This window comes from Alligator mississippiensis, chromosome 2, assembly GCF_030867095.1.
Source record: "Alligator mississippiensis isolate rAllMis1 chromosome 2, rAllMis1, whole genome shotgun sequence".
Lineage (NCBI taxonomy): Eukaryota > Metazoa > Chordata > Crocodylia > Alligatoridae > Alligator > Alligator mississippiensis.
In genome coordinates, this window is record NC_081825.1 from 19,320,452 (window position 1) to 19,348,286 (window position 27,835).

General features: G+C 47.4%; 1 protein-coding gene across 3 annotated transcripts in view; it reads left to right on the forward strand.

Moving 5' to 3' along the window:
- The window catches only part of NAT8L (N-acetyltransferase 8 like), a 58,990-nt gene that overhangs the window by 17,527 nt on the left and 13,628 nt on the right, over positions 1–27,835 (forward strand). Inside the window, exon 4 of one of the 3 annotated variants that reach the window (XM_059721495.1) lies at positions 24,723–25,005. The exons of the other annotated variants lie outside the window; for them this stretch is intronic. Within the exon in view, the coding sequence (XP_059577478.1) occupies positions 24,723–24,754 (32 nt within the window). The 3' untranslated portion in view covers positions 24,755–25,005. Of the gene's footprint in view, positions 1–24,722; positions 25,006–27,835 lie in introns of those variants that run through there. 3 annotated transcript variants of the gene reach the window in all.

Consider the following 27,835-nt stretch of genomic DNA (forward strand, 5'->3'; position numbering starts at 1 on the left):
GTTAGTGGCATGTATGCCAGACCGCAGCACATTGAACTAGGTTGGAGCAGTCCTGGCAGGCAGGGAGTCCAAGGGGTCAGTCTTCCAGCCTGGGCCTGCTCCAACTGGGCTCAGTGTGCTGCAAAGCAGCTGCTGGGGCATGAGGATGCCTCGGAGCTGGGCTAGCCAGCAGTCAGCCCCCCCTCACCCCACTTTGTGCATCAGCCAGCTGGCTCAGTGTCTACAGATACACTGCTGCACACTAATAAACTCTGCCTCAGGGTAGTACTTGTATATACAGGGTAGTACTTTAAACTACCCTGCTGCAGAATTTTTTTTTTTCCATTTTGTGCTTCCTAATAAGGGCCCGCATGTAGATAGTGAGACATTTACTGTGCAGTTAATTAGTCACTTGTGCAGTAAATGTTTCATGTAGATGTACCCAGAATAATGTCAATTACTGCTTCAGGCAAGAGTGATGACCAGATATATGAATTACTTGTCAGGGTGTCCAGTCCAAGTACTTACTATCCTGGACCATTCCTGGTTCATAAAATGGTGGCTAATGGCAACATGGCCAGAGGGCAGTAGGGTGTGGGTGTGTGCACACGTGCACGCACACTTTTTGGGTTGATTCTACATGGAACAAGCTAATATGAGAACCACTGCATAACTCCTCCAGTGGAGTTCTGGGGAAGATTCGGGATATATTGTCTCTACCAAGATTTAAGTAATTTAAAATATAAAATGACTAAGGGAAATTTTCCGTATTGCAAACAGTTGTGGAACACCTGCCATTTGCAGGTACTAATCCAGGGATAGGCAATTATTTTGGGTGGAGGGCCGCTTAATGAGTTTGGGTGAGCTGTCAAAGGCTGCACAGGTACCCCCGCCCCTTGACTGTTGCCTCGCCCCCTTGTCACCGTCTTAGGACATGAAGTTCCACCCCCTAACCCTTGACCTTTGCCACTGGAAGTCCCTCTCCTTGCCCCCTCCAGAAATACTTCTTTTGGGGTGGGGGGGTTGCCATCTTAAAACCAGAAAAAAAGCCAAGTCATACATTAAAAGTCAAACACCAACTAGAACATACTTTAATTTGATGACAAAAATATTTTTGTCGTGATTTGTGTTTGCACACTGTATACACAGGTGATTGCATAATAACTCAAAAATAAAGTTTTAGTCTTGTATATTGTGTATTGCATGTGCATGGTGGGGTGTGGGTGTGCGTGGTGGGGTTTGTGAAGGGGTGTGTCTGTATGTGGGGGGGCATAAGATATGTTGGAGTGAGTTGTGGGGGCAGGATGTGGGTTTGTGGGGGGTGGATACCCCATGACGCAGCAGCAGGTGGGGTGCTCAGGGTGCTAGGGCCCGGCAGAGTGTGGCTCCGGCCAGTGCTGCACACAGCAGCGAGGGGTGCAGCCTCCATTGGGCAGTCTGTATCGCCAGCGCTCCCTGCCATTCACACGCAGCCCCTGCGCTCACCAGGCACGGGAGGGAAGCCCCACATGCTGGAGCCGGCTGCCTTCCCCACCCCACAGGGGAAGTGCCTGGGGCTTCCCTCCCCTGCTGCACAGCCGCTGGGGGAAGGCAGCTGGCTCCAGCGCCTAGGGCTTGCCTCCCGTGCGTGGCGGGTGCAGGGGCTGCACGCGAGTGGCAGGGAGCACCAGTGATACAGACTTCCTGGTGGAGGCTGTGCCCCTCGTTGCAATGTGCAACGCTGGCCAGAGCCATGCTATGCTGGGCGCCAGCACCCTGAGCGCCCCTGCCTGCTGCTGCCACAGCCTCCAGGGCTGCGCTCCCATAGGGGCTGTGTAGAGGGCTCCCCACACCCAGCCCACCCTCCTCACACCCACATCCTGTGCACCCAAGCTCTGCACTGCCACTGACCCCCTGGGTGCAGGCTCTGTGCTCCAGCTCCACACTCCCACCCAGCTGCAGCCCTGCCCCTGCCGCTTTCCTACCTGCTGCCAGGAGGCGGCAGGAGACTGGGGACGCGGTGCCTGTCTCGGGGGGCTGCAGCAGTGGCAGCAGAAGCTGTGCTGGTCGGGCTGGGCCCTTGTGCCTATGAGGGTGGGAGTGAGGCGCAATAGGGTATGTTTGGGGCTGCGTGTACACATGGGTGCCTCGCTCCCACCCTCGTGGGCAGAAGGGCTGGGTGGGGTGCAGAAGGGTTGGGGAGTGCCGCAGGCCAGATGAAAATGCTGTGCAGGGCCGGATCCAGGCTGCAGGCCATATTTTGCCTTCCCCTGTACTAATCCATCAAAACACTAACGGGGCTTAAAGGTGCATGGTTAAAGAGCAAACCATTCAGAAAATACGTAGGGATGTAAATGGTTAAACATTTAACTGTTTACATATTGATAACCAGTAATACTGGTTATTGTTTAGCATGGGGCAGGGAGCAATCTGGCAGGGAAGGGAAGCAGCACAGTGCCCCTGAAGGCAGCAGGGCAGGCAGGAGGGAGGAGGGAAGGAGGGGACTAGTACAGTGGGGAAGCTGTGAGGGGCCCAGTCCTTCTTGTGGCAGTGCAGCCCCAGCCCCTTCTCCACTGCGTGCCCCGCGGCACATACTCACCCGCTGCTGGCAACAAGCCGGGCCCGGGCTCTGCAGATCCTGGTGCAGCTGCATGCAGCCCTTTCCCCGGGCAGTTAGCACCGGTGGCAGCAGCAGGTGAGGGCCTTTCCCAGTTAATCGTTATCAGTTAACTGTTATCAGCTAACCGTTTAATAACCAATAACATTAGCGGGGTACTTGATTATATCATTATTTACATTGCTAAAAATATGCCTGATACTTAGTTATTCTGCTTTCATGTGCAGTTTAGTGGCCCTCCCCAAATGCTCCATGAATGTAACTGTAATATTACAGTTTGTTATCATAGTAATAATAATAATTTGTTACATCTTTGGTTATAGCATTTTTAAAAATGCTGCGAAAGAGAAAACCTAGGAAGGCTGTTATGTTAAGTAAAGGGTGCTTAATGAGAGTTCAGGTATAAGGAATACGGTATTAAACTATTTAAACGATGTATTGTTAAAATGCTTTTTCAGTGTTCTGCTTGCAGTGGCAATCCCGTGTTCTTAATGGCGAGGGAAAAGATGCGTCTGGTTTTGTTTCCCAAAATGCAGATGCTCAGAGAATCGCGCACAACTGTGTCTTTCTGTCTTCTGGCTTTCATTTAGGAATAAGGCGCAGAGAAGTTCTAAGCTGCTTTTCTTATCAGAGCTCTGAACAACATCAAAGCATCTGAACAGTGTCTTACAAAGTGAATGTGTTTTTTCATGGGTAACTTGAAGAGACAAAGAGGATTTTTATGAAATGTTCTGAAAAATATTCATTTCAGAGTTGAGATTGAAGTATGAGAAATTTTAGCTTCCAGACCTCAATTGAGCAAAGCATGTATCGGCTTGCTTAACTTAATCACATGCTTAAATCCAGTTGTTTCTGGGGAGCTAAGCACCTGCTTAAGTGCCTCTTTGAATAGGCATGGGATTACTTCTGACCTTTAAAATAGGCTTCCCCTTAAGAGCATTGCTGAGTCAAGGCCAAAATCTGCGGACATTTTCCATTTTTTTGGGCAGTCTGTGACAAATGGAAGATTTGACAAGAAATCTCATCTCTGTGTGAACTATTCACAGCATTTTTACTGTGTGCTGAAATAACCGTATCTTGATGGTTCTGCTGGGTATTCTTATTGGTTGCCCTGAGATGAGTTTATTATCTCTTTAGGGAAAACACAGGCACTGGTGCACCAGAAGAGATGATTGTTCCAGCTTGTCCTGTATCTTGTCCTCTGACTGTGACTGGTCGGTGGTGTTCATTCTGCCATGATGAAGCATCAGGAGGCATCACAGCATCGAAGCATGTTTCGGGGCAAGGTGAAGCTCTCTGATTGCCCCTGACCAAAAAGGCAGTGCTGCAGGTGGGTCTGGGAGAGTCCTCCAGACCCCAAGCACTATACTATTTTTGCTCAGATTGATGAAGATTAGTTTTTCTGTGAGCTAGAGTAACTGTCGATGCTAATCTCATTCAAGAGTGTAATCCTCTTTCAGCTCTTGCTAAACTACCAGCCTTGGCTGTCCTGGGAATAGAAATTTCACAGATTGATTATACTTTGATTTAAAAAATGTTTCTTTGCACCACCTCTAACATACTGCCTCTTCCATTCTGTGGTGCATCCTCTTGTGTTGGGTGCCACGCTGGGTATGATGCATTGGCTGTTCCCTGTACCGCCTCAGTTGTTTTCTGTACCTCTTTCAAATCCTCACATAGCTTGATTGATCTTTAACCTGAGGTTGCAACTAATGGAAACCTAGCAATATGAAGTTTGTTTGTGGATGCTGGTCCATAAACGCCAGAAGAAAGTTGTAAATATGTTGAATTAGATTTATATAGTGACCTCTTGACCAGAACAGCCTGGTCCGGTTATTTGAACATGTGGCAAAGCAGTTGTTCTCATTTTTATGTATGGAGATTAACATGTGTAATTTTCATTTAGAGTTAATGCACGATACAGCCTGGCCTGTGCCCAGCCTGACAGATGTTCATGTGCTTATGGAAGCAGAATTCTCTTTTGAAACCAGAATTAAATAGGTTTTTTTTTTTGCCTCTGCTCAGAGGGATGCACCAAGAATGAATTTGGCCTTGTGTTCAAAAAACCGTACAGAAGCAATGATTCATGCCCATGCCTGGTTCTTCTGTACTACATCAGTCTTACTCTGTCTGCACTCTGTTGGCTCCATGGGACTTACACCAGAGTAATGTGGAGGTGACTCAGGCCTGCACTTTTCAGAAAGCTGGTTCAGTGGCTTCTTGATATTCCCTGGTGCCATTGCAGAGATGGAGACAGAAATGCTTGATCATGAAAGAAGGTTTTTTTGCTTATGTGAGTTACAGAATGCATTAATGACATAACAATGCATGTGATGCGTTCATGACATAACGCAGTGATGCTTCACTGTATGATTGATACTGTAATGCTCCTATTCTTAAGCTGTTGAGAAAACATATTGGGCTAAATTCAGCTTCATACTAAGTAGATGCATCATCTCTAAGGTGGTTGTATATCAGGGCTGAATTTGGCAATGCATTAGGTTTGAATGTAACATTCCCCCCCAGAGACTAAATGTTTACAGTGAATCCAGGGAAGTAGGAGGACTGCCGTTAAGAGGGGTTAGATTACAGCTAAGAGCTGAGATATCAGCATGGTTGGGAGGTGATAACCAAGGAAGGATGTTATAGGTAACAAATTGCCTTTATAGTAGTCTCTCCTTCAGATCTTGGTTATTCTCCCAGTGATACCAGTCACACTATTTCCAGCAGTGTAACTGGGAGTTCTTAGCAGGCCCTAACAGCCTGGTCATCAGAAGTGCTGGCCACTCCCAAGTCCCAGTAAAACTAACAAGTGCAGGCGTTCAGCACCTTCAAGAGTGAGGTTTTGAGAGGCCTGGGTTTGGAGCTGGATGTGAAACGATAGATATGGCAGTGCTCCTGTGTTACTTGTTTTATTTCTATTTATCATCACTAAATGAGCGCCATGTGCTGTAATTAAGGCTTGCACAGCCTGCCCCCTTTCTCTGAGGCCTGGCAGCTGTGGTCTCCCGGGATTTTTGTTTTCCTTGCTTCTGTCATGATTTAAGTTATTATTGGGAGTTGTTTCAGCATGCTTAGCCAATCTCAGTGCCATCTTCTGCAATAGCTTATTCATCAGTGAAGCACGGTTAATGTACTTGGCTGCATGCATCGTTGTCAGCTCGTTCGTTCCACAGTGGTACAGGTACATTGGTGATTTAAGAATGGAGGATCTGTGACATAAAGGATCCTCAAGTATTTGCACCAGAATGGAGGTAGGGGGCTTGTGGGGCAGTCACACTGGGGGACAGGGCGCAGCAGCCAAAGGAGGTGTCAGCTGTCATGACCAGGAACCCCAGCCCTTCAGCCACTGCCAAATTCAGAGCTTTGTGCCCTCACTCGCCACACAAACCTGGCAGCTGCAAAGCAATGGAAGTGGTAGCCTGGTTCTTGGTGATGACATCTCTATTGCAGCAGTATCCTGTCCCCCTCCACTCTGCACTCAGAGCCTTGTGTCCCCAAGCCTTCACCCTGTCACTTCAGGATGCAATCAGGTATGCCTCTAGGAGATGGGGATCAGAGTGATGCTTGGGGAGGAACATCTGGCTCATCATGGTGTTTTCCACCTTTCCACCAGCATCAGTTTAGTCTTTCCCACATTCAGCTCAAGCCATCCACTCTTTACTAGGCAAAGAGCCTTGTGGTGCCATCTTTATGACACTATTGATTTGCTGTAGAGCTGGTAGCTGTGTTTCACTTCCTCCAAGTGGGTTGTATACCTCTTGAAGTGGAGGTAGGGCAGTACTGATCTTTGCAATCACTGCAAAGGCAAAGGCCCTTGGGAGGAGAAGTAGCTGACTAAAAATTGTTAGAGTCTAGCGTGAGAGGAATGATAAGACCCATTGTAGGAACAGCAGACAGAAGGCACTGAGAAACAAGTCCAGCTATATTCCCTTCCAAGTGCATTTCAGCAGACCCACCTTCATGTTAGATGGTACTGCAGATACAGGCATGACTCTACGATGTGAAAAGTTCAAGCTATAGGGCATAGCTAATTTTAATCATCAGCCTAATTAAAGATTGTGTTCCATAGGGAATGTGTGTATAGAGAGGAGTTGTTGCAGTCCTGAGCTACAGGGCCAGAAATAGAAAAAAATATTCATTTCCTGGTTTGTCAACTCCTGCATATGGACTGACTTTTATTTTATAATTTTTACTGAGTCTTTGCCTTGAGACTCTTCTTATTTCTGTGTCCTTTGAGTAGTACCTCCTTCAAGATGGTATCAGAGATCTAATTCCTCCTCACTCATGTAGCTGTCTCCAGTGGATTATTAGTAAAACAGGGACCTGAAGGTGGGAAACATCTTATCATGTCGTCTATTACTAGAAAGGCAGCATTCTCCTTTCATTTGGCATTTTTGCCAGAAAGCAAGCAAGCTAGAATACAGTGCATACGGTTTGCATTTGTTTTTTAGATTTAACAGAATATAGCAAATTCTTTCTCCCCCCACCAGTGGGTCATTAGGCATAATGTCTAACAAAATCCCTGACATGTACAAGAAAGAGTTCGAAGGAAACTAAAAACCAGTTAAGTTAAATAGTGAGATAAAGGCTATTCTGGTCAGTGTTCTTTGTGTAACTATGCAAATCTCCATTAATAATGGTTATTGTTCATCTAGCATTTGTTGCTACAGTAGGTAAAAGCCTGATTCAAAGCAGGTTGAAGTTAGTGGAAATCTTCCTCTTTAACTTATTGGCGGGGGAGTAAAAATTATAAATTCTTAACAGCATGTTATATGTGAACTTCAGTTTCATGGTGTGTCTCCTGGCTGTGCCCCCTTCTCTTATTCACTTAAATTCAAGTATCTTGTTGCACATTTTTGTTGCACGTTCAAGTATCTTGTTGCACGTTTTTGTTTCCAGAACTGAGAAGGTGCCACGAATGATATAACTGACATCCAGTTAAATGAGGCCAATAAAAAAACATGTCGGGGACCTTCCCTTGCCTTCCTTAAAGTCCCTTAGCAGAGAGAGGTAATTATCCAGGTAGTCTGAAGTCAGTCAGGGCAGGGTGGCATCTTAAGGCATTTATCCACAAAACCTTTCTATCCCGTGACGCACTGGAGAGCCTCTGCTTCGGAGCAGGTTTGATTAACTGAGTCTGCCCTGCACGCGAGCTGATGCAAACTGCACTGTGCCACAGGCAGTTGTGTAAGTGGTGAAATGCGCATCAGCGTGCAGAAAATGGCGGTGTTGTGCTTTTAAACTAAAGCACGTCTGATGTGCTTTCGTCCAAATGCGCACTGCCGCCATTTTCTAAGCGCTAACATGTATTTTGCCACTTATACATCTGCATGCACCACAGTGCCAGGTGCTTTTCAGAGCGCCCACTGCTGCAGCGCCTGCCATGTGTACAAATGCCTTTAGAGACTAAATGTTTCGGACACGAATGAGCTGTCTTGGGCAACATCCTACTTTGTTGGATGCTGTAAATGGACTTCTAGAAAGCAGGATCCCTAATTTTAATATGAAAGATAAGGAGCATGCTAATTAACACGCTCCAGTAGACTTGATTAATCAAGTCTGCTCCGATGCGCTGTAATTACAGCATGTTGGAGAAGCCCCCCGTGCATGTACAGGCACCCTAAGGTGCCACCTTCTGCTTCGAGTCGGTCATGAAAGCCATTGTGGTCTGTGGAAACAGAGTTCGAGTTCTAGTGTTAACTCGAATGTTCGTAGGCCTAATGTTCATCCTGCTGTGCCTGTTACCGTTTTTTCAATATGCCCAATATGTCATTTATTTATAAGTGACTTGAATTAGATTGAGGCATAAATAATGCTTTAGAATAAGCATTTCAAATTTACATGTGGACCTTATCTTCAAGCTATTATAAACCACAATGTGTTCACTCTGGGTGCATCTACACATGTGCTTTAATGTACAGTAGCCTATTTTACTGCTCATTAAAGTATCACGTAAACAATTGTGCTATTACACTAATGCACAGTAAAATAGGCTCAATTAAGTGCCACTTAAACCATGCACATTTGTTACCGTGTGTTAAGGCAGCCTAATGCTCATTTGTTTAGTACCTCACATTGGATGTACTAAAGTTAATGCACGTTAGGAAAAGTGCCTTTTAGCATGTATAGACAGGCCCCTGTGAGTCTCATTCATGCCAGCAGGCTTACCTGACTAAATAAGGTGGGGATAGGCAGTATTTTTCAGGCAGGGGCTAAACTGACCAAACGTGGGTCAGCTGCACATGAAATGTGCCACATAAGTGCCATACTGGGTCAGACTAATGGTCCATCTAGCCCAGTGTCCTGTCTCTGACAGTGGCAGGGGTGGATGCTGTACAGGGAGAGCATTGAACTGGATATCTCTGGAGTGATCTATCCCCTATTGAATACCCTCTCTGGTATCCCATATTTATTAGGTTATAGATGCTAGAAGAAACATCTTAACCGTTCTGTTCAATAGGCATTAATAGATCTATCATCCATGAATCCATCCCATCCTTTTTTGAACCTGGCTATGCTATCTGCTTCCACTTCCTCCTGTGGCAGTGAATCCACAAGTTAACCATGCATTGTGTACAAAAGTACTTTCTCTTAGTTTTAAACCTGTCACCTAATTTCAGTGGTTGCCCTCTAGTTGTAACATGTTATGTGTAAGCCATCTTTTAAACCAGTGATTCTCAATTAGGGTGCCACATCATCCTGGGGTTCCTTGAGATCCTCTCAAGGGTGCCACAGGCTGCCTCGCTGTTAGGTGTACAAACGTGATTCGCAAGGAAAACCCTCCAAGAGCATCTCGCGTATCAGCATCCCTGTGCTGAAAAATGGCAGCGGGGCCACTTTAAAGCTAATCATACGAGCTTTAGTTAAAGCATCCCCACTGCCAATTTTCACCATGGGGACACTGATACTTGAGACTTTGGAGTTCGCTGGAGCACAGTAATTACTACGGCCGTGCGAAGCTTCGGGTGCTGATTCGATTCGGAGGAGATTTGGCCCTATTCAGCAGCCGAATCTGAATTGAATCGGGAGACCAGTAAAAAGGTCCGAATTGATTCAAAGCTCTCCAAATTGATTTGGAGATTCAGGCGGTTCATGTTCACCGCCACAGGGAGCTGGACCTGGACTCTGCTGGTGAGGGACTATGGAGGGACACCCACTAGGCCCCAGCCCGCCCCCAGCCCCACATGGCTGCCCCTCCCGGCCCCAGCTCCCAGCTTTTTTTAAGTTCTGCACTTACCAGCTGCTGCAGCAGCCATCGGGGGCTTCTGGGGGCTCATGGTACAGCCCCGCCACGCAGTGTGGGGCAGTGGGGTGCAGCAAGGATCACGCACCGCCTGGCAGCAGCCAGTGAATCTGGAACTTTTTTTAGAGCCAAGAGCTGCAGCTGGGAGAGTGGGCTGGGGATGGGAGCTTGTGGCAGAGCCCCCCCCCTTGCAGCGCAGGGTACCGGGGATTGCCCCCTGCCTGGCAGGAGCCGGTGAGTTTGGGGCTTTTTTTTTTTTAAGAGCCAGGAGCTGGGGCCGGGTAGGGCAGCCATTGACGGGGCTGGGAGAGCGGGCAAGGGATGGGGCCTGTCTGATTCGCCAGCGACTGAATCTCCAAATCGGATTCAGCCAAATTGATTTGGGACGGTGATTCAAATCACTTTCCCGTGAATCAGCCAAATCTGAAGCAAATACTGGCCCCTTCGCACAGGCCTAGTAATTGCCATGCTCCAACAGACTATTAATTGCAGCATGTTGAAGCAGCCTCGCTTCTCGTGCATAGGCGCCCATTCTGACTTGCTGCAGCCTTTGAGTTTTTTGCAACAGAAATTACGTTTCTGTAATCAAAAAACAAAGCTAAGAGCTGACATTTTCTAAAGGGTGCCTTGGGTCTACAGAGGGGTGCCGCGAGTCTAAAAAAGTTGATGACCACTGTTCTAAACGAGGATTTAGTTACATGGGCTGCTTACAGACATTAACAACTCCCCCTGCCCAATGGCACTTTAAACTCAGTGCACTTCTGTGCCAAGCCCAGTAGATGCCCAGAAGAGGTATCGCGTTAGTTAGACCCAGCCTGCCCGACATCTGTATAGATTAGATGCTTTAAGGGGCTTTTTTGGCACTTTTATCTAATAGCTAATTGAATCCGCTTTAGAGAAAAGCACCAAAAAGCGCCGCTGAAGCACCTGATCTATACAGATGCTGCAGAGCTGTGTTGAACTAATGCGCTGTGTCTTCTGGTAAAGCGCATTTTTGTTTTGTTTTGGTTTTTTTAGCATGTGTAAGCAGCCTTCATGACTATCACTTACTGTTTTTTAACAGTAAAAGCACACGTTACAGTAGAAGTGGCACAAATCTGAACATTGTATTTTTCACTTGAACAATGCATAGCTAAATTTCATACTCTTCAGAAACCAATGAATTTTCCTTATTAAATTTGTACAGGATGGTGGAAACCAGGCATTAACAATGTACATTTAGATAGCTCACTTCAGGAAAAAAAAAAATGAAACAGTCTATTTTGTAAACTAATAACCAAAAGAGCTGATTTTAGCAGTTGTTTTCTGGAACTGGTATAGGGAAGAAAGATTCTTGATGTAAGGTAAACACATGCAGGGTAGATGGATTTGGATTTTTTTTTTTAAGGCCTAGCGCTCGGCCTCAGTTCTGAAGTATTAGCTTTCATGAAGTCTGACTTTGCATTTTTATTGGTTTCCATGAGATTTTTTTGAATGAATACAGAGTCCAGTCCCTAATCTTTCAGATTGTAGGCTTGTAGCTACTTAGAAATAAATCAGCTTTTTAGCTTATTTGATTCATTTTGTTGTCAAAATATTCATAAAATGTTTTTACTCCCTGTTTTGTCAACTTTTCTAGGTAAATCCTTCTACCTTCTGCTTGTGCAGCTCCACTGCTAAGGTTATACATTTAGCACCGAGGCCAGCAGATGGCCAGATGCTACATTCTGGTGTTCCCAACTATCAGATCCCTTAACGCTGGCTGCATTTAAGCTGTTTGCTCTGTTACTTTATGGTAACAGTTCTTTTGGAAGAGGCAAACACACATGATTTCCTGGCAGACAGAACGAGTGCCTTCAGTGATTTCATAGCAGATGGACCTGTAGCTCTTCTTATGCACCAACCAACACGACTGCTTATGCTATATAGCCAGGATCAGCAACCTGGCTGAGAGGAGAAACAGACCTAGTATTTCCATTTTTTTAGGGTACCTATTAGTGTGTAGCGCCTTCTTCTTGAAACACCCAGTTCTGCCTTCTGATACTTGGGCCTAACTCATGTGCTTTGGATGGAAGATATTTGTGCATCGGATGATATTTAGTGCGTATAGTTTCAGCTAGGATATGCTTTTCTGGCAAAAATTGACTTTAACCGTATTTATAATTTCCAGATTGCCTCACTTTTAGCATGTTTTAAAGCTTTTATTTATTTATTTTACATCTCTGGACCCCAGATATATCCAAAACAACTTTAAGCATGTCCCTTTATGCTGACCATGATGAAAATGGTGAGTGATTCTTAAATTAAAACAATTACTCTGGGAGAGTTTGAGAAGAGGAAGAGCAGAGGTGGTGTTAACTGCCTATTCTCTTACTGCTGCAAGAAATCAAACCCACCCTCACTATTCCCAGTTTCCTACCCTGCCCCCCTAACAGCTCATCCTCTCTACCCTCTGCCTGCCAGCATAGTTTCCTGAGATGCAGAAGGATGATGATGAGGTGTTATAATGCACTAGCCATAAAGTTGACAATGATTAGATTGTGTGTGTGACTGAGCAAGTGATGTTGCCTCCTGGTCACGTCCCACAGAGAAGATGCGATGTTAGTGAAAGCTAACAGGGTTTTACTTATATCTTTGTGCTCTGGGACCTAAAGGATAGTTGTTTCAGCCCCAACTGCCTGTCTGTGTGATTTTATGCAGAAAATCTGTCTGTAGTGTACATGTCTGCTAGATTGCCCTAAAATTCTACTTGTTAGCTTAAATTTGCACATGAAGGGACCTCTCAAAGACTTCCTTGAAGCCATGTGTGTTGAAGTCAAGATTGTGGGGGAGGCTCAGAGGGTAGTGAGTTGTTGAATGTCTTTTACTAGATAAGATAAATCTTAGAGCGGTTCTGTGTGCTCCAAGTTTGGGTGTTAAAACCCTCCGTGCTCCTGCTTGACAGAGAAGAGAAGCATGCATCTAGTCCTCTTTACCATTTCATTTAGTCATAAATGGTTTTTAGTAATTTAATTCTGTTAAGACAAAAAAAAAAAGACAAACAGCAACAAAAAGATAAAGAATACAAAAAGAGAGAGGGAACAAGGATGACTAACTGATCTTCAGCACTGACTGGAGGCTGGTCCTTTCATTCTGCCTCCATTTCTCTTGTGGTATCCATCCAGACAGTAGCTCTCATTAGCATGCCTCTCAGATATCCCTGGAATCAAAGGGTGTCACTCATTTCTGTTCCAAAATTATCTGTCTTGCATACAGATGTGACATCCTTCACTCTTTCTTCTGCGAATTATCTGTGTCAGGCAGAAGGAACGATGTAACGGAGGTGAGGGGGTTATTAACATCAAGGGAGGTATTCCACTGCATTTTTAATTTCATGCATAAATCATTTTTGTGTGTCCAAGTAGGGGACTTAGTCATCAGGTGCTTCTCCGTGGATGGATTTGGTTATGAAGAGAGGGGTACCCGCAGACATTGGGACTACTGTGTCCAGTTGCTTTGATTTAGTGTAGAGTCGCGGCGGGGATGCAGTGCTGGCCTGGTGAAGTCCAGGAGAAGAACAGAAACCGAGAACAGCCCAAGGAAAAGGAGAGACTGAAATGTCAGAAAGGGAAAGGGGAATAATTACTGTGCGTCTGGACCAGAGCACCCGGCACGTGTCAGGCAGAAGGCAGACATCCTTCCTCTATGCCTGAGACTTGTGAAATCACCAACATTCATTTTGCAGCAGATGCGCTTTCCCCAGAAGTCTCTTCCTTGCTTGACATAAATTTAACATGGCTGGCGTGCCCTTTTCATCACGGTGAAACAAGGGGGAGGGCATGCCTCAAGCAGCAAGTTGCACTGTTCTCTCGTGAAACCCATACACAAGGTAAAAGGACAAAGCAATTTAAAGAGCATCATAAATGGACATGGCAGAGTACTGCACACTGGCCCCTTGCTGCCTGCTTGCTGCTGTGATCCTCATCTCATTATCACCTTAGAGCTATATATAAAACCTTTAGCAAAGAGGTGTGGCACAGACCTGAGTTTGCTGCATACTTATCTGAAATAACAGTAATGAAGTCCATGACCATGGAGAATCCAGCCTTTTGTGTCTGTTATTGACAGTCACTTGGAAAAGGAAGGAAGTATGAATGTCCTGGCAGTTTTGTATAGTGACCTGCAAATGTCAATGAAAGCACCCAATACCCTTGTGCAGTAGCACTCTTTCTTTCCCCCAATTCACTGATGGGGCTGGTGAAAGGTCAGTTGATGTCTCCAAACACACTGAGCGGATGGAGGTACAGAATTAGAATTCAGCACTTCTGCTTTTGAGGGCTTGCTGAAGGGATTATAAATAGGCAATCCCAAATGCTGCAGCATATTGTAGTGCTGTGCCATGAAGTTTTAGTACTGCATCATCATGATAAACGAGAATGTCCCAGGGACTTTTCTTTCAGCCTAGGGAGAGATTTGGGGACATGCTCCTCTTGCTAAGTAGCACCCTTTTGTGATGGGCTTTCATGTGGCTGGGCAAGAGGGGCTTGTAGGCAGTACATGTCTTGCACAGGGACTTACCAGACTTGCGTGCCCTTCCCTGGGGCAGAGGTGGGGCAGGATAGCAGCATGTATGCTGTTTGGGCAGGGGGTTGCTTTCTTGGAAGGAATATATGTTATGGTTCCAGGTTATCTGCTACTTCCAGCACATCTCAACATGGACAGGAGAGAACAGTGTGCGTTTGCCTAAGCCTAGATCCACTCTCAAATAGTTTACACCCGTTATTCCTAGTCACTCCCTGGGGCGCCTTAGTAAACAGTGCGTCCCCTATTCCCCGTTGACCGCCTCTAATAAATTTATAGACGTATCTGAGCTCTTTCATCGGCCTGGGATGGGCAGCTCTCTGCCTGGCTGGGACTTGCCCCCGAATGGAGCCCAAGGACAGTCTGGTATCAGAGAGAGGTAATAAGCCGTGCCAGCCTGAAGTCAGTCAAAAGGCAGGGTAGATAGGCACCTTTATGGATTAACTAAATAGATATATAGAGCACCATCTGACAAAAGTGAGCTTCAGCCCACAAAAGCTTGTGATCTCTCTCGATAGATAGATAGATAGATATCGATATCTATATAGATATAATCTTAGTTAACATCAGAGTCAGACTTCAGTGGATGACATTCCCCAGCCATTATGTGATCGTCATGGTTCCAGCAAATGCAAGCATGCTAGTTTTGATATTCATGTCCCGCTTACTGTAATTTCCCTGCAGTATTGCTAGCTGTGGTATTCCCCATGGACTGCTTTGGTTAATTGGTGTATAATTGGTGTATAATGCACAGTTTAAGATAGAGGCAGCTGTCCGCTGTTTGTCTTGCAATGACATGCTAAGACAAAGTGGAAAATAAGTATCCTTTTGAAACCATCTATCTTTAAAGGGGTATTTTTACACCTCTGTCTGGGAAGAGCCTGCATAGTGTAAAAGTCCAAATCTTTCTTTGTTTACTCTGGACTCTTGGCAGCATCCTGCCTATAGTCATTTCCCCTGCTGCTTATCTGGGGCTTGCCCTGAGCAACAGGGAAGAGGAAAACATTAGGGGCCTGATCATGAGCAGGTTAATTGCACTGACAAGCAGCTTACATGCAGAGGTAGTCAAGTGGGGATACTCAGGTATGTAGCTGATCAGCAGCGGAAGAAAGGGGCTGGCAGTTTGAACAGCAAGGGAAAAGCCAGACTTGTTTTTTAAAATATATTTTTAGCGGTGCTGGACACTGATTTTATGCTGCTCCTGTGACGTCGCTGGCACCGGGGCGCAGCCAAGCTGGGAACTCTGAAGCTTCAGTTCTGCGTGTGCCCAAATTACCAGCCGGGATCGGGATCAGGATCAGTGTCTAGAGGCAGCTGTGGTCGGTTTTCCGTGAATGAATATACTCCAAGATGCCATTGTTCCCAAGGGCTGCCACTTCTCCCATGGTGCAAAAGTCATCAGGTTTCCTCCCAGGTTAGATTATCCTTGTGTCCCAGGGAGTTTTCTCGAAGGAGAGTAACTAAAATACAAAGCAGGACTCTGAAAAATGAGCATGATTCCTGTTCAGAAAGCAGGAGTGCGAAGCAACATGACCCTGGAGACAGGCTAGATTGAGTCCTCCAGGAGCCTTTGTGAGATTGCTGTGTGCCTTACAGACCCCGTCCCACTGAACACCCTAGGAAAATTTTCCCTACCCTTATTAAGAAAAAATATGTGGAATTTAATAAAAAGTGAGTGTTTCTGGAGGGGTTTTAATTACCCTATAGAATGTAAGTGCTATATCTTTTCTACAGATTGTTCTGTTACTAAATTCTCTTAAGGTTTTCGAGTGCCTTTTCTAGCATCTGGGTTGTGCTGCTTTAGAAAGCTCTTGGTGTCATCTTGGTTAAATTCTCTAGGGCTTTTCTTGTGTGGATGGTAAAGGGTGTTTTATTCTTTTTCCTCCCTTAACAATAGTCTCTGCTTTCATTTTGACGCCAGTCTTTCCGCCCCTCTGCCCACTCCTCTTCCATTTGCCTACGGTTGCAGAAGAAATGGCAGTAAAAATAAACGAACTTTCTTTTACCCCCCACCCCTGGGGACTTGTGGAGGAGAGCTGCTGCCCTGCAGCGCAAGAGGTGGGGGAATGGAAAAGTGTTTCGGCACGGCAGCGCAGGAGGAAATGAAGGTGTTGTAAGGGCAGCCGGCAGTGCAGGAGGCAGCAAGGGAGGATCAGAAGAACCACACTCTGTTGGGACGTTAAGAGATTCCCATCATCGAATTCAGGCAGGCAGACTAGCCAGATCTCTGGCATGGCCAGAAGTGGCCGTGTGCACTGGCCATCTCTGCAACCAAATCTGCAACTTTTAGATGATTCTTTTGACCATTAAGTTGGTGCAATTTAACAACCTGAAGCTGCCCCTGCTCTTAACATGAACAATAAAATGTGCTTCGTGTGGCTCTCCAGAAACCCAGGAAATACTGAGATGTTTTGTAGTAAGGAGGTCTTAACCAGCGGAGTACGTGTAGTTTTAGTTGTAGGCCACTTAAATTGATGTAAGTTGTTAGTAAGGGTGTAGGAAGATGTCAATGTTGAAAAGCAGGTGACCACCAGGAGAGTGTAAGCAGATAAAACAGCTGGCCTCTAGCTTGCCCCAAATCTTTGAAATAACAGTAAGAAGACATAAGATAAAGGAGGTCTTTTTGTTTTATCTTAGAATGGATTGGTATTTCTCATCCTTTTAGCGCATTTCTCTTCCAATTTCTAACCCTAAGTAACACTGACTTCCTGCTGTAAAACTTACTACTGTTTCCTCCTTTAAATTTGGCATATGATCCCTGGGTGCAAATGTAGGCCAAGCAATAGTGTTTGCTAAACTTTGGATGTAGCTAGGAGTCTACTTAACTCATGCCAAGACAAAGCAATTTTTATGGCTTGGTTGAAGCATGAAGAGCCAAAAAGGCATATTATATGAATAATATGCTGGAGTTTTTAGGTTGATTTTGTGGAAAGTTGCAGCCAATGCAGTATTTCCTGGTGATCGTGGACAACATCATTTCTCATGGTTTGTGTGAATTATGTAGACCCCTAGGAATAGAATCATAGAAAACTAGGGGTGGAAGGGACCTCAGGAGGTCATCTAGTGCAACCCCTGCTCAGAGCAGGACCAGCCCCAACTAGAGCATCCCAGCCAAGGCTTGGTCTAGCCAGGTCTTAAACCTCTGAGGATGGAGATTCCACCACCTTGTTTTGGAGGTTTTTAAGTCAGTGAAGTGAAAATGTTTTAGCTTTAAAGTACCCTTTTAAGAGAAGGGCAAGTTATCTTCAACACTGAATTAATTGGAAACCTGCCTGGTGCTGATCTCGACTATAGCAGGGGTGATCTCTGGCTGACTGGCTGGCCTCAAAGGTGAGCAAATAAATGGAAGGAGATAAGAAATGATTTTCAAAATATTTCCAAGAAATGTTTGGGACACACTGTTTAAGGGGCTGTCTTTCTTTAAGGATGCCATGTCTTAATCCAAAATGGTGTCAGTTGTCAGTTAAGTTAGGACTAGGATGTACTTTAAACGTAGCTGTTATCTGCAAGCATCTCCTGAATTCAAAGCTTTCTTTCATCTGACTGGCGAGGCACCTGAAGAAACGTACAAAATAGCTACTGATAATTTGTTATTCTGATGGCGTTTGTGCATCCTCCCCGGCTGGTCTGCACGCTTCCGGCTGGCGAGAATGCAATAAAGCGTGGGTCCCTTACTGAATGGGGGAGGCGCCGTGTAACAGAGGATGCAGAAAAGGCTCGAGTGCTCAGTGCCTTTTTTCCCTCAGTCTTCATAGGCAAGGTCAGCTCCCAGACTGCTGCACCAGGCAGCACAGTTTGGGGAGGAGGTGAGCAGCCAACTGGTGAAAGAACAGGATCGGGACTACTTAGAAAAGCTGGATGTGTACAAGTCAATGGGGCCAGATGGGATGGTGCTTAGGGAATTGGCTGATGCGATTGCAGAGCCATTGACCATCATCTTTGAAAACTCATGGCCATCAGGAGAGGTCTGGGATGATTGGAAAGGGCAAACATAGTACCTATATTTAAGAAAGGGAAAAAGGAGGATCCAGGGGACTGCAGACCAGTCGGCCTCACTTCAGTCCCTGCAAAAATCACGGAGCAGATCCTCAAGGAATCCATTTCTAAGCACTTGGAGGAGAAAAAGGTGATTAGGAACAGTCAGCAAGGATTCACCAAGGGCAAGTCATGCCTGACCAACCTGATTGCCTTCTATGAGGAGGTGACTGGCTCTGTGGATGGGGGAGACTGGTGGATATGGTGTACGTTGATTTTAGCAAGGCTTTTGATATGGTTTCCCACAGCAGTCTTACAGGCAAGCTAAGGGAGTCTGGGCTGGATGCATGGACTGTAAGGTGGATAGAAAACTGGCTGGAGCACGAGGCTCAGAGTAGTAATCAATGGCTCGATGTCTTGAAGTGCCCCAGGATTTGGTCCTGGTGCTGGTTTTGTTCAATGTCTTCATCAGCGATTTGGAAGATGGCATAAAGTGCACCCTCAGCAAGTTTGCAGATGGCACCAAGCTGGGGGGAGTAGTAGACACTGGAGGGTCAGGGTAGGATTCAGAGTGACCTAGACAAATTGGAGGATTGGGCCAAAAGGAATCTCATGAGGTTCAAGAAGGACAACTGCAAAGTCCTGCACTTAGGCTGGAACAGCTCCGTGCACCAGTACAGCCTGGGGGCTGACTGGCTGGGCAGCAGCTCTGCAGAAAAGGACCTGGAGGTTACAGTGGACAATAAGCTGAATATGCACCAGCAGTGTGCCCTTGGTGCTAAGAAGGCTAATAGCATCCTGGGCTGCATTGGTAGGTGTGTTGTCAGTAAGTCAAGGGAAGTGATTCTTCCCCTCTATTCAGCACTGGGGAGGCCACATCTGCAGTACTATGTGCAGTTTAGGCCCCCCACTACAGAAAGGATGTGAACAAATTGGACAGAGTCCAGCGGAGGGCAACAAAAATGGTTCAGGGGCTGGGGCACATGGCTTAGGAGGAAAGGCTGAGGGAATTGGGCTCATTTAGCACAGAGAAGAGAAGACTGAGAGGGGATTTAATAGCAGCCTTCAACTATCTGAAGGGGGGGGGGGGTTCAAAAGAGGATGGAGCCGGACTGTTCTCCATGGTGGCAGGTGACAGAACAAAGCAATGGTTTCAAGTTGCAGCAAGGGAGGTTTAGACTCAGTATTAGGAGGAATTTTTTCACTAGGAGGGTAGTAAAACACTGGAATAGGTTACCCAGAGAGGTTGTGGAGTCTCTATCCTTGAAGGTTTTGAAGACCTGGGTAGACAAAGCCTTGGCTGAGATGATCTAGTTGAGGCTGGTCCTGCTTTGAGCAGGGGGTCGGACTAGGTGACCTCCTGCGTGCCTTTCCAACCCTCATTTTCTATGATTCTGTGAATCCATTTGCATCTCTGAGCCTCATGACAGCACATCCACATCCTGCCTGGAAGTTTTCACACTGGAAATCGAAACTGGGTATTTGTGTGTTTGAGCATGCATGGGAAGAAATGTCAGTCCATGCTATCAAGGCTGCAGGTTTATAAGAGCAGGAATTTTGGTAATGAAGACAAAAGAGGTTGATCTAGTATCTTTTTGATAAGGACATAAATGTCACAAGATGTACAGGTTTCAGTTTTACAGTGCTCAGAAAATGAGAAAAACCTACTTCTACTTTCCTGGTAGGGCAAGAGTAAAGCTGGATGATGTGAGGGAGATGGGGGATGTTGCGAGCAATGATGCAGTTATATAGCACAGAGGTGCCTGTTTCATGTGTTGAAAGGAGGATATTAAGTGATTGACATGAAGCGGGGAGGAGGGGTTCAATATAACATGCTTACATGTTTGGTACTAGAGGTGTCGTTTCCCCAGAGGAAGGGGAGATTGGAATTTGAGATATTTTAGAATAATCGGGAACAAATCTAATGAAACAGTATAGATTCAAGGGGGGGCTCCAAAAAGACTGTAGGGATTGCAGTGACGTATTGGGAGTGAAGTGACAAGGACCTCTATGCACTTTGCTGGGCTGTTGGTCACAGAAACTGTATCTAATGTAGAATTGAGATCCAAGGAAGGTAAAGCAGGAGACCCAAGTTTGGTGAGGAGAAAAGACCCTGGGAGACTAGGCAGTGACATGAAAGCCAGAGCAGGAAGGGACTTGCACCAAAATGTTGTTCAGACTCAAGGGTGTAGCAGAAAGGAGGGACGTTCAAGAGAGGCGTGAAGTACTGAGGGCAGCTGAAAACCCATAGGGCACAAGGCCAGTTAAAGGGGGATCGTGTAGGGGGAAGTTTCTTGCAGTAGCTTGACAGGGCCAAGAATTGAGAGAGGAGTCCAGGCCAGGGAGAGCCAAAGGAGGGCTGTGAATACCTCCGGTGACAAGTGGTGGAAAGGAGCTAAGTCTGCAAAGGTAGCAAGGGTGAAGTCAGACATTGGAAAAGAGCTGCGTGGGGAGGTTGTGAAATGGGATGGGGGTGTGGAGGCTTGTAGCTGTCAGGATACGTATTTATTTTCAAGTAGTAAAAGCCAATTTGAAAAGAGAATTAAATACAAACGCCTGGTATTAATAGTACCCCAGTAATTCTGCTGCTTGCCTCTGCCAAGATCGGTTCGTGTTATTTCAGTCTAGACAGAAAAGTGTGTGAGAACTGGAAAGGTCGCAGACCTGTGATTCAACCCTGTCATCTTGGGAGAAGAGGGCAAAGGAGATTTTCCCACCCTGAGGAGGTTTTTTTCCCCTACATGCCCTTGCTGTCCTCTTTCAGGAAGTACAGAACAGCTTATGGAGGACTGTGGTTCCTCTTGATGGCAGTGCTTCTAGGCAAGCTAATTCAGCAGGGGGAAGGGCCGCCTGCCAGGCAGGATTAGCACCCGTTCTGTGACCCTGCACGGGCTGGCCCGGGGGTATGCGACCTACAGCCCACGAGCCACGAGCAACCTTCGAGAGCCATCCCTGCAGCCAGCCATCATTCTTTATTAAGCCACTTCATTAAATGAAAAATGATCTGCAGTGCTGCATCCTCACTCTGCGACTGTTTGTTAATCTGTGCATGGCAGTCCAGTTTCCCCTTGCAAACGCACTGAGCGCCTACATTCAGTAAGAACAGATCCCACCGGTGGCTCCCGTCTGCTGGCAGGTGAAGCTTGCCGGTGGCCTTCAATAAAGTTCAAGGTCCATGCCCTGCCCTAACCCCAGCATCAAAAGATGGGCTGCAAAGGTGTTTTCCTGGAAGTCGATGGTTCACTCTCCAAGCCAGTGTCTGCTGAGGAGTAGGTGGTATCAGACTGGCAGCTCACCTGGGTATCCTCCAGATTCTCTTCCCCCAGCAATAATGCTCATGCCATGCTGTATCATTCCCAAGATGTAGGATCCTTCAATCCCACCACCTGCATAAGCCAACAGTTATTTTAGTCCTGTGTGGAATACAAGACATGCCCACCAGCAGTGAACAGGTCGGTGCTGGGAAGGTGGAAGGATGCAAGTCAGTCGCGTTGGCTGTGCGGGGATGTGTGAAAGCAGAATGCAGCTTGCATTGTTTAACCAGATGTCTCCTCTTTGGTGTGCTGCCTGGCGCTGATTATAGGTGTTTAGTGTACAAGGCAAGCTGGGAAGCCTGCCAGATCTCATGTTTTATTTGAACTCAAGATCATTATAATTAAGATTTAAAGTTTTAAGTTTTTAACTAATAGTAAGGAGTGGGTGGAGGCAGTCATACCTCCTTCCTCGAGGGGGCCTGGCCCAGCTGCACAAACAAAGGTTTGAGAGCACAGAACCAAACGTATCCTAATTTGGGCTGCGCAGCAGAGACGCCTTCAATGGGGCTGGATGCGTCAGAAATGTGTATTGACAGCTTGCAAACTGCACTAGAAGTAAAACCTGAAATCCTGCTTGTAACATATAAAACGGACCTCAAACGCTGGAAATGTCCTAATTTTTAAGTCTTCAAAGTCATAGGCTTTATGCTTTTGGCCCAGGTGTGAGAAGCAATATTTTAAACTTGGATTTAAAAACCCATTTTTTTTTGTCCTCCTTGGAAAGTTGGACAGAGTTTCCTGAAAAAGAAACCCCAGGAACAGGCATCCTGAATGGTGACACCTGATGAGACGGTATTAAAGGCACAAATACTGACACTCACCCCAGCCTCTCGATGTCTCCAGCAGCGCTGCACATGGCTGCATGCGGGTTGCGGGCGGGGGGTGGAACGGCGTTGCAGGAGCAGAGGGAAAGGAAGGGGTGCGCCGTGTCTCTAGACTAGCAAACTGCCTCGGATCTGGAAGCAGCCCAGCAGTTTGGTGTGGTGGCGCTGGCATTCCCAATGGTTTTTTAATGTTAGATCAGGTTCAGGGCTGGCAGGGAGGCACCAGTCTGAGGACCTGGGGGAGCAGAGGGCACCTCATTACTCTCCCATGAATCATCCCCCCCACTTGCCTCTTCTCCAGACCTGACCTAAAGTATGGCCTCCATGTGTAGGGACATAAATCAGGCAAGCCCTGGTCTTGTCTGTGAATTGTCCAAACGTGATCAACCTCACTTAAACCATGGGGCTTGCTTGTGGGTATGATTGTTTTGCAGTATTGGGCTCTTGATAAGCTATTGGGATGGGAGAGAGATCCTAGAGGAAGTCCCTACCAGCGGTTCTCCTTCCTTGAAAGCTTCCCCAAGCCCTATCTTATCAATTTAGAGATCCAAATGAGCGGTCTCATTAGGAGTATTTTAATGAGCCACACTCCTCACACAGACAAGTGCATTGATAAGCTGGCTGATGGATGCTTGTCAAAATAACCACAAGGCTTGTTGTTTAAAAATAATACCACAGCCCAAAGAGCAGGGAGTCCTGGCAGCAAACATCATTTGTATTCAGCAGGAATGCAGCTGCCATTTCTTCATCCTTGTAAGTCTTGCCTGGTGTCTTGTTGGCATAAATTGCATTGTACGATACAGGAAACTGCGCTGGAACGTGCAGCCTCGTCAGTATGGCAGGATGAGAGGAATTGGAATTGCCTGCAGTATATGGGTCAAGATGGACCCTAGTGCTTGAAAATGAGTTGTTGACCTAGATAGCAACAGTGTAATGGGTGTTCGTAATAGGATCGGAAATTAATGTCACTGCAGCTAATGTATTCATCTGAACATGCTGACAAGTGCTGGGCTGAACCCAGACTGGTTTCTGAAATTGTTTGTGTCTGATTTTATCCAGAGAAGCTCAGTTCAGTGTCTGGGTTTTTTTCTGGGTAGTCCTGAGTTCAGCTATCTTTTTTTAGATGGGTTAATCGAGTCCCAGAAAGATATGTTGACTTTTCTGCTGATGTTAGACCCTGTTGGTAGCAGGCAGGAAAGATCATCCTAGCTTCTACCCATGCTTTGTTCTTCTAGAGCAGGGGTAGGCAATGTTTTTTGGCCGGAGTGCCGAAAACCCCACAATGTCCACCTTGGAAGGTGCTGGCATGCCAGAAAAACAAAATGTGGCAGCTCCCTGCTGCCCTGCCACACTTCCCTTGTGTGCACGGCAGTAGCATGGGCAGCAGCGCAGGGTTGTGTCCCTTGCTGCTGCCCTTACCTGCAGGGGAAGTGTGGTAGGGCAGCGGGGAGCTCAGAGCAGACAGCTTTCTGCCCCCCCCGCTGGGCCCTGCCCTGCCCTGCCGGGTTCCAACACTGCCAGGGCAGCACAGCGGGGAGCATTGCTGGTATGTGCTGCCTGCCCGGAGCTGGGGTGGAGAGGCAGCAGATGTTTGCAGCTGGCCCAGGTTCTGGGTAGCTGCTGATAGCCACGGAGCCCGGGCTGCTTGCAGCAGGGCTTCCATGGGAGCAGCCCGGGCTCCATGGCTATCAGCAGCTACCCAGAGCTGGGGCCGGCTGCAGCCAGGAGGCTACAAATAGCTACTGCCTCCCGGCCCTGGGCCGGGAAGACAGCAGGTGCCAGCACTGTGCCTGTTGGGGCCAGGGGCGGGGAGGCAGCAGCTGTTTGTAGCCTCCCAGGTACAGCCGGCTTCAGCTCTGGGTAGCTGCTGATAGCCACGGAGCCCGGGCTGCTCCCAGCAGGGCTTGCAGTGTCCCAGCTGCCTGCTGGGAGCAGCCTGGGTTCCTGGCTGGCAGCAGCTACCCAGAGCTGGGGCTGGCTCCAGCCGGGAAGCTACAAACAGCTGCTGCCTCCCCAGCTCCAGCATGTGCTCAGGAAAATGGCCTTGCGTGCCATGCTCGGCATGCGAACCGGAGGTTACCGACCCCTGTCCTAGAGGAATCCTTTGCTAGGTTTGATTTTTCTTTTTGGCCTGCACATATTGCAAGGGGTTTCTGCAAATGCCTCTTTGTTTCTGAAACTCTTGCTGAACAAGAGGACATCTGAGCATGTACATCTCCCATGTGCTACTTCTGAATATTTATTCCCAGGTCCACTGGAGTCAGTGTCGAAATGGAGCTAAGCCTACAGAGAAGTTGAGAAAGCTGCCATCTGTCTGCAAGTAGCAACATTGCCAAACGTCTCTCCCGTGGTCTGTGTATGTAGATGTATTCTTAATGCAGATTTAGACACCGTCTCAGAAGAATTTTTTGCCTGAAATGAGACATGCAGTATCTGTTATGAGAGCACATTATTGTTCATTGGTTATTACTGCTATTAATAAAATTATTTCCTGGCTCTACTCTGTGTAGAGTACAGGGGGCTCTTCACTAAGGTTTAAGTCTTTGCCGTTATTGAAACATAATTGGGAAAAGATCTTTTCTTTTCTTCTTTTTTTTTCAGTTAAAACTTGCATAATTTCTCCCTCTTATTTATACAAAATATTAAAATATCAGTATTTTTCTCTTGCGGCCAGATTCTGCTGTTTTTTAAATCAGCATAAATTCAGAGTAATTCTGCCTTTAGTATTCATTGGGTGGAGGAATAATGTGGAGGCTCTTCCGTAAGTGCCTGTTAACAAGGCTTTATTTGTCCCTTGGCTCTAGGGTTTTATTTGTGCTCATACTGCCCGTGGGCACTCGAGTGGCAGTAGTGCTCAAGTGCAGTTGGCCCCATCAGCATTTGGAAAGAGGTCTCGAGCCCTTTGGGGTTCCTTTTGAGTCGGACCTCACCACATCCATGCTGGGGCCACCCCAGGGATAGCCTGTCGCACTGCCCTCTAACTGGGGCGATGCTTTCAAGCCATCCAGAAATTGCAGGCAGTGCCCCCAAGAGCAGTCTTTCTTGGACTTGGAGCACATCTCTGCTCTTGGATCCACACTAGCCCCTGACTGGCTTCTGCGGGGAAGCTGGAAAAGTTGGCATTGATTGATTGAAGTGGTACGTGCTTTTGGTCCTGGCTGCCCAGGGTCTGTGCTGCTCTTCCTGGGCATGCTCCCCCAGCTGATGTCACACGAGGTGCCTGAGCCCAACAGAAGCAGGGACTGAAGCACTCGGGGGAAGCCTGGGCCACCCCTTTCACCAGAGCTAGAACGGGGCGAGGAAGACCCGGCCTCCTCCCCACCCCTGCCCACACCTGGGTGAGATATTGCCTCCCCTTTCCCCCAGCATGAAGCCTTGCAGGCATCATGGCTGGAGGAGCCCAATGGAGGCTCCAGGCTCTTCCGACTCAGCCAGAGCCAGGATCTTGGGCAACCAGAGAACTGTGAAATTTTGGCTGGACCTTCTCTGTGTGGGGGCCCATTCTGCATCTATTTAGACCAGGGGTCAGCAGTGTGGGCTAAATCTGGCCTGCAGAGCCTTCAGTTCCAGCCTGCGGATGTAGGGCTTGGCTGGCAGGAAGCATCTTCCGCGAGCGCTCTCCCTATGCTGCTGCGAGGAGATGTGCAGGCCGAGGGCGTTCTCCCCATGCCATCAGGGAGAGCAATGGCAGTGGCAGCAGAGTCCTGCTGCCTGCCGACCTCCCAACGGGGTGGGTCATTCCCATCCATGGCCAGAAAAGATTGCTCATTCCTGGTTTAGACAGCTTGACTGAGATGCCCTGGACAGGAGGCATCTGCTTTTTGGTGTTTGATCTAGACCCAGTGCAATGGTCCCCATTCTTAGCTGGTCCTTGGCTGATGGATCTTTAGCTATGAAACACCTTTCCCTCCTTGGTCCTCCACAGCCTGTGATGGGTGGTGTTCAGGACCCACTGAGATCCACCAGGTTTTCTAATGGAGGAGATGTTCCTTAAGCAGATGAGTGGGTTGGTTGTTTGCTTGCAGAGGTAGTTTCATAGTTGGTAGGGTCAGAAGGGACCTGAGCAGATCATCAAGTCTGACTCCCTGCCATGGGCAAGAATGAATGCTGGGATCAAACAAACCCGGCGAGGTGATTATCTAGCCTCTTTTTGAAGACCCCCAGGGTAGGAGAGAGCACCACTTCCCTTGGAAGTTGGTTCCAGATCCTAACTGCCCTGACTGTGAAGTGGTGCCTCCTGATGTCTAGCCTGAATCTAGTCTCAGTCAACTTGTGGCTATTATTCCTTTTTACTCTGGGTAGTGCTCAGGGGAACAGGGACTCTCCCATTTCCCACTGGTTCCCCCTGGTAAGTTTATAAACGGCCACCAGATGCCCCCTCAGCCTTTTCTTGTGGAGGCTGAACAGGTTCAGGTCCCTAATCTCTCCTCGTAGGGCCTGTCCTGCTGCCCCCGGATCATGCAGGTGGCCCTCCTCCGGACCCTCTCCATGTTGTCCACATCCCTCCTGAAGTGCGGCGCCCAGAACTGGACGCAGTACTCCAACTGTGGCCTGACCAGTGTCGCATAGAGTGGGAGGATCACCTCCTTGGCCCTGCTCGTGATGCATCTGTGGATGCATGACAAGGTGAGGTTGGCCTTCTTGACTGCGTCCTCACATTGGCGGTCCATGTTCATCTTGGAATCAATAATGACTCCAAGATCCTCTTCTGCCTCTGCACTGACCAGAAGGGAGTTCCCCAGCCTGTAGGTATGCTGCTGGTTCTTTCTCCCTAGGTGCAGTACCTTGCACTCGTCAGTATTGAATCCCATCCTATTCTCATCCACCCAGCCCTGTAACCTGTCCAGATCTAGTTGTAGCCTGTCCCTCCCTTCTAGCGTGCCCACCTCTCCCCACATCTTAGTGTTGTCCACGAATTTGAACAAGGTGCTTTTCATCCCCTCGTCCAAGTCACTGATGAAGATGCTGAACAGCGCGGGCCCGAGGACCGAGCCCTGGGGGGCCCCACTGCCCACATCCCTCCAGGTCAAAAATGACCCGTCCACCACCACTCTCTGGGTGCAGCCCTCCAGCCAATTTGCAACCCATCTGACTGTGTAGGCATCAACGCCACAGTTGCCAATTTTTTAATGAGAATGGGGTGAGAGACAGTGTCGAAGGCCTTCCTAATGTCCAGAAAGACTACGTCCACTGCGACACCTGCATCTAAGGATTTTGTGACCTGGTCATAGGAGGCCACCAGGTTGGTCTGACAGGACCTGCCTCTAATGAACCCGTGTTGGTTGCCCTTGAGCATAATCTTCCCTGCTCGCCCCTTGTAGATTGGTGAAACTGAGCTGTTAATTCTGCTCGGATTTGAGAG